The sequence below is a fragment of the Arctopsyche grandis genome, chromosome 13 (assembly GCF_051622035.1).
Source record: "Arctopsyche grandis isolate Sample6627 chromosome 13, ASM5162203v2, whole genome shotgun sequence".
Taxonomy (NCBI): domain Eukaryota; kingdom Metazoa; phylum Arthropoda; class Insecta; order Trichoptera; family Hydropsychidae; genus Arctopsyche; species Arctopsyche grandis.
The window spans coordinates 12,649,860-12,662,161 of NC_135367.1; the positions used below are offsets into that span (position 1 = coordinate 12,649,860).

A 12,302-nucleotide genomic window follows, 5' to 3' on the forward strand; every position below is an offset into this window, starting at 1 on the left:
CACCGAGTTTGAAAACCAACTTTTTATCATGCAGTTTATATGTATATATTTATATGATATTATTTTTATGCGAGAAATTATCTCGGTTTTATAGTGATTATAAGGGTGACATTTTTTCATGTTGCGGCTATCGCTATTATGTACACCCATCCCCCGATTTATGCGGTTGATACGTTCCGCGATATATCTCGTAAATGAAAACCACGTAAAAAAGGCAAAGAGCCCATACATAAACATGGTATGGTTTCCAAGTTAAAGAAAATGCGCAGATAACAAAAGTATAAGTAAATGTTTGAAGCATATAATATGTATGTGTTTTTTTTATCATTTTGTTTTAAATCGTGAAAAATCACCACCGTTACCTTGACAACAGCACGTTCGGAGCGTGCATGGGAAGCAAATACATATTTAAAACACGCGTATTATAAAAAAAATAAAATAAATTTTTGCTGAACTGCATTAAAAAAACTACGAGAATCGGGGGTTGGGTGTAGTATTGGTTTCTACGTCAAAAGTCAAAGCAGTCGAATTTACTAAGAATACCAAGGCTAATTTTATATGGACTTTTTTGAGTGATAATGAGTAATATTTTATTCGGTGTGTGGGTGCGTGAAATTATACTTATTATATTAAAGAATAATTTAAATAAAATTTTGTTTTTTTGAATAAAATATATTTATGAATTAACTCGACTTAATGTGGTGGAAAATATTCATTCACATAATTTTTTTATTTGAATAACTTAGTCGCAAAATTTTAATTCCGAGATAAACGCCACTTGGCTTGCGTCATATTTTCAGTAATCGTTCTATCTCGCTAATCACGTTGACCTCTCCTCCCTTATCATTCATTGTCACTAATGAATGACGCTATCTGGCAACACATTCAACATCATTTTTTTCCCCGCATACACTACATAGCTAAATTTCAACAAACAACCTAAGAGAGTGAAGTTTATTTTTGAACGGTTCGGTCACATCTGTGCGAATCGTAATGTCAAGCGATAACCTTCCAGATACGCCATTGCATGTAATATACATACACGTTCAGTGCATCTTAAACTGTATGCGGTTGCATGTGTGTGAATGACCTACCTTTCGACGATAAACATATGTAAATTTTTACCGGAATTATGACGACAGCGTGACGTTTTTATTTTTTTCTCGTATTGGATTACAATATGTTTGTATCCGCGTTCCACAATGGAAGACGATGATTCGAAAAAATTACGTTTTTGTTCTATGTGGCCTTCTAAGCGTGTAAAATACGTCATTATTCTATTGAAAATTGATCGAATATTGTACGTAATTGGGCTGAGAAAAAAATCTGATGATTTTTGATTGCATGTAAAGTGATGTCATTTTTTTATAATGATTTTATTTTTTCGTTTTGTTTATGTTGAATAATTCAGTTTGAAATCGACAGTCAACTGCATGCGATTATTTCTGTTTGCAAAAAAGAAGCTGCATTGAGTTGCATCGTTTGTGTGAAACTTTTTTTGTATCATTATCATTATTATATACCTATATAAAAACGGACGCGATGTACATATGTTTGTTTGTATGTATGTATGGATGTGGCGGATGCGTGGACAAGCATGGAGATTTCAAACAAATTTTAGAATACTAAGAGTATGCGTTATGCATATGGATGTGGCGTGATGACCAATCGTGTCTTCACGCCACATCCGCTGGGAAGTGGGGACCTGCTCGTCCGATATGTGCTCCTGATATTGAGCGCCTGAGTTGGAACGTCAGCGTCAGATGCGTGGGAGCGTACACACATACACACATCCACGAAGACACACATGCATTCATCATTTCGACGTGGACGAACGGCCAGCGTATAATATGCGCACTCGACTTTTTACTATTAATACGCGCGTGCACCTATAAATTACCTTACATTATGTTTATATATAACTATTTTAATTCGTGTATCAATTCCTTTTCAAAACCACCCGTTGAAATCAACGGGCACAACACTAGTTATGCTTATAAAAGTTATCCGTTTATCAAATTGACTGTCCCAGGCTGTTAGATATGGCCAGTTTATTTTTTTATTACAAATAACGTTGATTACGATTGATAGAAATGTTAAGTTGTTTTTTTTTATAATATGTAGTGTGCATTAAAAGTTTCCTATTCAATCAAATCATAAAAGTAATGACAAGGTCTGTCAAATATCTTATTTTATTAGTAATTACTTGAAATTTGAAAGTTTTTATACGAAACGAACTGTAAGCAACTAAAGTAGGTTATTATATGATTTATTTTTTATTTTGCATTTTTTATTTGTGATGTGAAATCCTGAACTGGAGCTAATGTCAAGGTAATGTTACAAGAAATTTGTAAGAAACTGACTGAAATAAATCAAACGTGCATTGGTTTAAAAAAATTCTTAAGTAATTATGTACGTTTTTATCTTGAAAGTTAACTCACTTTTAAACTTGATGTCAAGGATATCTGTTTTCGTTCTTCTGTGAAACCGACTGCAAAAAATTAACAAAGCTTAAGTTAAGCTCATCTTTAAACATCAATTTTTCATTCAACATAGACAATAACTATCAGTAGATTTCGCGACAAATGCAGTACCCTTTTAAATATCAGAATAAAATCGCCACATTATAGATCGTCCCCACCGATTATAATTTTATCATCATCGATATATTCATCGGAGATTTTACCTGTTATTCAAATGCGATACGCAATACGTTTCAATATCACAGGTAGCTATTTTTAGCACACGGCGCAAAGAACAGGTAAAAATGATTCCGGGAAGTACTCAGACCCCCCCGAAAAACAAAGTTTAGTTACCCATGGGTACGAAATACACAATATAATACAGATTCAGATTGTTTCTTCCAAATGTTCATTTTGTTGCCAATATTCACAGAAGCGTATTGTATAGAATTCCGTTTCACCGATTCTCGGAAACCCTTCGGTTATTTTAACCTCATTGTTTCGACCAGTTTTTTTTTTGTTAATTTATTTTAATCTGTATTATACATTTGTATGTGTCTCTCTCTCTCTGGTTTTGCATTTGCCGAAAATAATAGTTGGCGGATGCCGTTAAGCCGACGTTTGTACTAATTTTAGCTGATAATTCTGAGAATTGTGTCCGTCCGAAGTTTTCGTTTGCTTGTGTGTTGTATCATTACTCCACTCCACTACTAGTATGCTCGTTGAGGAGTAGGTGGAGGAGGTACCAGAGGCTAGAAAGTTTGATTGGCAACCGACGAAGGCCCCTTCCGCGAACTGTTCCGGTGAATGTACAACTTTTGTGCGCTAGAGCCCCTTCCCTGCCAATAACGGTGATCGGAACACGTGTATCGAAGATTCAGTACTAATAGTGATCATTGTTCATTTCAAATGTTATGCAAACTCTCATATGCTTTTTTTATTTCGTGCTTCATATGCATTTTGCTTTTATATTTTGTTTGGGTTCAAAATCAATAGATAATTCCAGTTATATGTAAAATTTTAAACTTTCAATAAATAGTCGTAGATCTTTATCAATGCCTTTCGGCGTAAAGACCTTAAAAGGTAGCAGCTGTACTTAGAATACCACGGTTGGGTTTTTACCTGCTCATAATGCATTATTATTGCCTTGGTGAAACTCAATTTTGTACACCTTTCGTATATTAATTTTGCCATTGGCAATGTGTACAAATTTGAATTATAGACTGCATCAATAATAATTAATCACTTGTATTTTTATATTAAATATTTTATACAGAAACAATGCATTTTGTGTCTCGTATTATTTAAATATGAATAAAAATCTTATATAAAATGGACACACGTCAAAATAAATCTAGCTTTTGTAAAGTTCCTATGTATTAGCAAAATCAAATCATCAAAATTATGTATCAAAAACTACATAAACTCCAACTGCAGACTGTAAATCACGATAATGATCATATTATTTTTTTATATGAAGTATTTTCATACAAAGTCAACGCATTTGTACGGCTTGTATAGTTAAAATACGACTAATAATCTTATACAAAATGAACCTACGTCAAAATAAATCCAGTTTTTGTAATGTTACTAAATATATATTTAGGGATTAAAAACTACATAAAATTCAATTGCAGACTGCATATGATAATAACCACTTGTATTTTTTTTTATATTATGTACTAGTTGGTAGTTTAACCCGGCTTCGTTTGGTATTTTTAATATAAACCGCTTAAACCTGGCGAATCTAATAGTAAACATTTTATTACATTTATTGGAATAGCTTTATTTTATTTAAATTTATTTGAATATTCAATTGTTGTTTTATTAAATTTAACGTCATGGATTCTACGAACCAAAACTTATATACATACAAAGTCTCTTTCGAAATTACATATACATATATTAGATTTGTATATAGAAAGAACACATTTTTACAGCTTTTTTTATTATTAAATTACAAATTAAAATCTTATATAGAATGGACATACGCTAAAATAGATCCACTTTTTATGAAATTACTATTCTCAAAATCTAGGGATTAAAAAAATCAATTCATCCGCTATTCTAAAACGTAAAACCACAGAGTTACTGTACAAAGATTCAATTAAATCGCCATTGTTTTATTAACATCATAGTATACGCATTATTTCGAAAGCAGATCTCACTCAGTCCCTTGTCAAAACCCAAACCACAACCTTTCATTTAAATCGACTAAAAATTTGACATATGTACATATGCACCTTCAACGACTATCAAAACTGACACATATTCAACCGCGTATAAAACTGTCAAATTGACTCACACACCACATACGAAACACACACCCACGCTATCGCAAACGTCACTAAAATTAAATTCGGGGGGAGGGGGACCACATCCCACACTTTAGCATTCGCTGGCCGAGCACACCGTCATGATTCGATGACGTTTGCTCGCCAGTCGAGCCGCGGCCCTCGCACGAACCGGTCGTCATCGCTCGATCATCGGACTATAACCGATTCGAAAAACCACACAGTGCTTAAAACTACACGCGAAGTGCAACGGATAAATATTTATTTATAAACATATAAATAAACACAAACATATCGTTCAAGTATCTGGTTTGAATTTTGCATTCGAGCATCCGAGTGAAAGTGAAGTGAATGTCTCTGGAACGGCATCGTATCGTCGAACCGGTTGTAATATTTCGATGCGATGAATTCGCCGGATATAAATGGATATTCGCCGATGTTCGGACAATTGAATCCTTTCAACAACGCCAACAGATTGAACGCTGCTATACACATCTATCCCAAGAATAACGGAAACGGTACTTGTTTTTTTTTTTATTCTATCATTTCATTTTAAATTTTATACACACGGTGTGTTCCAATTTGACGTGTATGTATGCGTTTTGCTGAATTCTCAGTAAGCGAACCGGTCGACGAGTGTATTTATCGGTTTTATAAATAAGTCGTAAGCGACTGTCGTTTGTAATCAGTTCTCGGTATTGCTCTCGTGACATTTTAGCGTTGAATTCTATGTAGTACTTTATGTGCTTATTGTATGGAAACGTGATGATCGAATCTTGTCGCCGGGATTGACGGCATTCCTCAGGTGTGTCGGGAACAATTCGTAAGGGAACCGGTCGTTCATGACTATCATTTCTATGCTGCAGGACTATATAGATAGCGATTTGATTTCCTGCTATTGAATTCATTCTTCTTAGAATTCAAGTCATCGTTCTTAATAACCTGTATTCTTCCGTATAATTCCTCCACTTACATTTGTAAACCGATCTTGTGTGGCTTTTATCATAATAATCGCCACATTCTTTTAGCTTTGTGTGGGGAATAATCATAGAACCGCTCTATACTACTTGTCATGTAATGTGTCTAAATAATCAGCAGAATAGACAAGTGGTTAGAATATAATATTACGAATAAAGTGGCCAAGGGTTCAGTCCCACCGATTGCTGCTGGCCAGACCTTAGATATGTAACTCCAGGTCGATCGTTTCATACCAGAGTTTGTCAATTTATCTGATTTTCATTAAAAAGGTTCTAACAAATTGACAACCTTTACCCATATTCTATCAAAAATTTCGATTTTTCAGTATCTCGAATTTCGCTGATTTGTATAAATGCTGCAAATTTTTCCATAGATGTCTCTTTGCAACGGTATTTGCATTTCAATGTTTGCACATAAATATCGTGTGTAGTGTAAATATATGGGAGTATATCTGTATATATAATTAATAAGGATCGCGCGGTTTGCTTCTGAACATATTCGATTCAAATTGTTACTTATAATCTCACTATATTTAATTGTTGCATATTATGCGTATTGAATGATTGTTTTGCGTAAACTTCAGATCAAAATGCTACTTATGTTTCGATTATGGATAATCATTAGGGCATGGATAATCATGGATAAGCATGGATAATCATAGGGACTTACCATACACGTTCCAACAGTGCTGAAAGCAAAAGTGCAATAAATGTTTTTATGTAATAGTTTAAAAACGCCCCAAAAGCATTTTGCCCTAGATTAAAAAAAATGCTTATAGAACGACTATTGACTGTTGTATTAATAATTTATTTTAACGACATGAATGTTTTTCAATCAATTTCTAAACATTACCAATCACAATTCTATTTTAATCGTTATTCTCAGTACTCATTCGAGATAATTTACAATAGAAATAAATTTCACACATGTTATTGAAAATCAATCATATTTTCAGTATTTCGAACAATGACCATATAATATATATAAATATATATTTTTCCGGGTTATAATTTATACATCGACCGATTCGCCTTCTAAGATCAGATCGATTTCCAAGCACGTACATGACTCTGCGTCTGACAGATATACACGATATGTTCATGAGTAACATGAACACTTCCCGGTATCCATCGGCAATAGTTGAAATCGTGCGGTTTTGCGGTATTACCGGATAATCCGCATTCGGTAAAATGTCACACACTATGTACCCACTTTCCCGGGAAATTAACCATATCCGTCGAGTCTGTCGCATCTCCTGGTTTCGCATTCAATGTATTTCATGAATGTGTTTGGGAAGTGCTGGATTCGTTCTCCCGCGTGAATGAATTCCCCATAGTCTAAATTTGTACGAATAATGTATAGGCAAATTATATATAGTTGGTTCGACGTAGTGTCGGTGCCAATGTGACGTTTCGATTTCGTGGGAAATTTCATGGAAGTGTGTGCGTCGCGGAAAATTGGGGGAAAATTTTGCATCGTAGTTATTATTGTTTGTGTGTGTGTGTATTTTTATATATACATTAACATTTTCACGTTTTCTATTTTCGATGACATTGAAAGCGCGACGCTCCGGGGGTCGAACTACGACAGGTCAGGGGTTCGTAACTGACGGCGTTGAGTTTGTCATGCGGTCTGTTGTAAAAGTGACAGTAAAACGGTCCATGTCAGTGAAATATGAAATATAAAATTAAAATAATAAATGATTTTGTCAATATAAACTGGTCAATATAAAGCCATATAATTTGATTTTTAAAAACTTTTTATTATTCATATATTACATATATACACAATGCATATATAATCTATTACAATAGCTGCTATTACACTTGTTTATAATATTATCTTATTATAATCTCAGTGTTAATAATAGGGAAAAAAGCTCATAAGCTCATGATCAAAGCTCGGCGTTGGGTCGATGCTTTTTACACTAAAATGGTTGACCATGATTTTTTGCTCTCACTATGCACAGCAATGGAGCAGTATATTATTATGTTTAAAGTATCAAGCCAACGCCCAAGTGTAATCATGATGAAGGGATGGACACTCCTTAGGGCAATGACAAATAACAATACACGTTCCAACCGTGCTGAATTCAAAAGAAAATTTTTGTTTATTTGAACCGGTATGAAACTCATAATTTTGCTAATATGAACCGGTTCAGAAACATTAGATTTGATTTTAAAAAGCTTTAATTCATATATAATTACAATACATTTTATTTATCCAGTGATCAGTATCTTTTTAACACATTATTATTTTTGTTAGTATTTATCATTGTCATTTTAATGTTGCTTTAAACATAATAAGAAAAAAACCAGTCCATGTCATTATAAAGGGATGGATACTCATTAGGGCAATGGCAAATAGTAATATACGTTCTAACGGTGATGAATTCAAGAGATAAAAGAAAGGTTTTTACGGTTAACAATAGCCAAAAGCATATTGCCCTAATGACCATCCACTGTCTAGTCATGGTTCTGTTATTATAAACCGTTTCAATCTCAATATTTTGCTGATTTGAACCAATTTTACATAAATCGACCGGTGCAGATATATAGATTCATATATAAATTTCCGAATTGTGATCAATTCATTTGAGATGTTTATTAAATGTGTTTAAATGAATCAATCAGTTATTCAATTTGAATGTACTGATCTAATGCAGCACACAAATCGACTGTACCGATAGATTCTCACGCTTTTCCACCGATTCGACGTAAAAGTTGCAACACATCGAACCGCTTTTTATTATATCATCAACCGAATTAAATTTTACACCACAACCGAGCGTTTTATATGCATCGAACCACACTCGCATTAAAATCACGCAAGGTCAACATTTCTCAAGTCGACTATACACGTGCCGCCACATTTTCTTCCGCAACAGAACCTTGCGCAAGAGCATTCCTAGAATGCGCATCTTATAAAATGATAAAATGTTATTTCATGTTCGCACATCGGACGGGAGATGCTAAGCCGCACAAAGCCGTCAAAGCAAAACAAATAATACAAGACCTTGTGCAGACAGTTGCAGCTGCTAGAGAAGAACAACACTTCTCGGAAATCGAAAGTGGAATTTGCGCGTCGCATTTTTTCTTTTTACATATTTATATTGGAATGATGTGAGGAGTATCGATGGTTGCCAATGGCTGTCTGTTCGTTGGCAATGGTTAAATATTAATTTTCTCCGTACTGAAAGCGTTTCCCAGAAGTGCTTGGCTTACCGAGAATGGGGGCTTGGTCCCGACTTGGCCAACAGTTTTTTGGTATTTTATTATCGTTAGTACGTGTTTATTTAAAATTATATTATTTACTACCCCGAAAAGGTCGTGACGCTCGCTCGCGTGTCTGGAGAATATTTTTAGAGATAGTTTATTGGGAGTTTTCTATGAGTTTTGTTCCCAAATCGAGTTTGCAAGTGTGCATGCGCTTAATAGGTTTATAATTACAATCATTAACATATTTTACATACATGTTAAGGCTTTGTATGTGCGTATTTAATGATTTATTTGTGATATGAAATATGGAATTTTATTACATATGTCTTCTGTTGATTGAAATTCACATGCTTATTATATGTACTTAAATTCAATAAAATTCACCTTGATTTTTTAAAAACTTTTCTTATGTAATCAAATCATGTTATACTTTGTTCATTACACGAAAGAAAGTAAATTTGAACTCCATTTCAACTACTTTTTCTTTGAAAACTTGTTACATTCCATATTTATTTAACTAAAACGTTCATATAACTTTGAAAACATTTCAATTCTAATACATTATAATTTCGAATTTTATTCGACTTTGATTGTCACCTTCATAAATAGTAAGGACACACTCAAAAAGGCGGCACAGCACGCCTAGGTACATAGACTCCAGCTGTGAAAAGCATGTCTTCATATCATTGTTAATATCGTATTCGTATTATTTCGACACATTTCTTCAAATATGGGAATCACCGTTAAACTCTAGGGCGGGGGGGGGTTTTGCAAAGGGTACAAATTTGGCCTAACATCGTTTTTTTTGCATCGTATCTCTGTCTTTATATTTGTGTATATTTATTTGTTAAATGAAGCATAGTTCTTATATTCTTTTTATTTTGATTTCAGCTAATGGAGGAAACGGAATGATGCTGAGCGTGTCGACCCACTGTCCCAAGTGCCAGCATGTCTTCTCTTTGGGAGTCTGCGGCGGCACCACCGGTGGCAACTGTCGAGATGGTCTCGCACTCTCCGGCGGTGGACTCGTTTGGCCCCCGTCGTCTCCGTCACCAGCCCCTAACCACGTTTCCTCACCGACGATATTCTTCCCGTTCGCCTCACCGCCGGAGCAAGACCTTAACCGCCTGGCGAAGACGGACGCTCACCTCCGCCTGTCCGGGTGGTACTACGAAGACCTCACATGGCAAGAGAGCCAGCGGGTCCTCAACAACGCCCCACCGGGGACTTTCCTGATCAGAAACTCGAGCGATCACAAGTTCTTATATTCACTGAGTGTACAAACATTGAAAGGACCCACATCGGTCAGGCTCCATTATAATTCTGGATTGTTCAGATTGGACGCCGAGCCCGTGCTGGCTCCGCTGATGCCTCAATTTGACTGTGTTGTTAAGTTAGTGGAGTATTATATTCAAGTGACGTCGACTAGAGACAAAGAGTGTCGGAACGGAGAGGGTGTTTGGGCCGGCGCCCGAGGACATGTTTGGGTGGATGCTGAAGGTGGGCCACACTCTCCGGTGGAAGTGAGAAGGCCGCTGCTGTCTGCGCCACCTCGGTTAGGGCACTCTGCTCGGTTGGCCGTTTGGAGAGCTCTCCGAGACGCGGCACCCTCGTCTTTACCTCTGCAGTCACCAGTGAGACAACTGGGACTGCCGTTGCCTTTGCAAGACTACCTCGAAGAATACCCGTACACCTGCTGACCCTCGAAGTGGTCGTTAACTGTTGATATTTGGACGTTCTTGCTATATTTATTTTATATGTTTATAGTTCGATGTCGGTGTGTAAAATTCTCAGGTGGATTTTAGTATGAGCTTTATGTCAAAATGTTTGTATGTGAGTCAATAGTCTGCATTTTCTTTGTGAATTTCTGCGTAAATTATCCTAATTTGTGTTTTTTCATATGAAATTCATATACACATCTTGGAAGACACCTTTAGAATACAAATTGTATTCTAAATTAGATTTTTATCTGAAAGCAAAGACTTTTTCAAACATTGCACCATTCAATAACATTATTGAATATATAAAAACATTATCATAACATATTCTGTCCTTGACTAATTGAAAGTTTTGTTTTATAACGTGCCTATATATATTTACAACTATGTTTTATTAGCAGTGAAAAAGAAATTACAGATAAAATTCAGTATGAAAATGGAAACACCTTATTGTGACTTAATCTTTCATAATAACATTTCTCATAAGCCTCATAGTATAATCGATACAAGTCTTTTATATAAATTCTCATAGTGAATACGTAGGAACTTGTATAGCTCGTATTAGAATTGTATCAGTATATCTTGGCGTATGTGTAAACCTCATATTTATAGTATTTGCTGCTGTTCAAGATATATTGCAACTCTTCGATAGATGAAAAGTACCTTAGCATATAAAACTATTTAATACAAATTGCTTGGCAATACATATTTTAAAAAAGGAAGAATTGCTTCAAAGTCTAAATACAGCTAATTAAATGTACCTCGATACTTGTACTAAGTTTTCAATCCACTTTTCTATGAAAATGTAAATTGAAATTTCTTAACAATCTTGTTATATCTTAATTGATCATGATGTATAAATTGTTTTTTTTAAATATAGCAAGAATTTTATGATAAACTTACTATATAACACGATAATTGTTTCAAAAACGCCTTATAAATCCATTTTAAAATACGGTGTACTTAAATGATTTTCGAGGTAATGATTTATGTATTTGAGAGCTTTTTTGTGTATATAAAACAGTATCGGTAGCAGTTTTTGTATATATGTATAAAATAGTATCAGTGTGATGAAAAATCCAGAGCATATTTTTATTTGTGTCGTCATAGTGGACAATTTATGATTTATGATGATGTGATGGGTACCTTTACATACCCGAACAAATATTGTATAATTTGCAAAAAAAATGTATAAAACCATATTTTTTAATTAAAAGAAGATGGGAAAATGTGGTCCAATGAAAGAAAATCGATATAGAGAGAGAAAAACCGCTATAGTATTTATTTGCTCACTAAGAGTGTTTATAGTTTTTAAATATTATATTACAATGTTATATTATTCGTGGATTAAATTTTCAGTGCTAGAAATAATATACGGGTTTGAGTATTTTTTTTTAATGTTTTATTATGTATTTTTGTATAAATATATAAAATTAAAATAATACATTCGGATACTCTCATTCGTTCCACGATTTAATTATTGCATTGTAATTTTAAGCCTTAGCTTTTTTTAATATATCGAACTGATTATCTTCGTCTTATTTAATTCGGTAATAATACGCCAAAATGTACGAATTCCATATGCAGCTGATTATACCTTAAATTTTGCCGAATCTTTATATACATAATATA

General features: G+C 34.3%; 1 protein-coding gene across 2 annotated transcripts in view; it reads left to right on the forward strand.

Moving 5' to 3' along the window:
• Positions 1 to 12,302, forward strand: part of LOC143921175 (suppressor of cytokine signaling 2-like) — a 44,761-nt gene extending 32,459 nt beyond the window's left edge. The window contains exons 1-2 of one of the 2 annotated variants that reach the window (XM_077444345.1): positions 4,903 to 5,274; positions 9,844 to 12,302. In XM_077444345.1, the coding sequence (XP_077300471.1) occupies positions 5,160 to 5,274; positions 9,844 to 10,652 (924 nt within the window). In that variant the 5' untranslated portion in view covers positions 4,903 to 5,159 and the 3' untranslated portion in view covers positions 10,653 to 12,302. Of the gene's footprint in view, positions 1 to 4,902; positions 5,275 to 9,843 lie in introns of those variants that run through there. The other variant, XM_077444346.1, reaches the window with a different exon arrangement.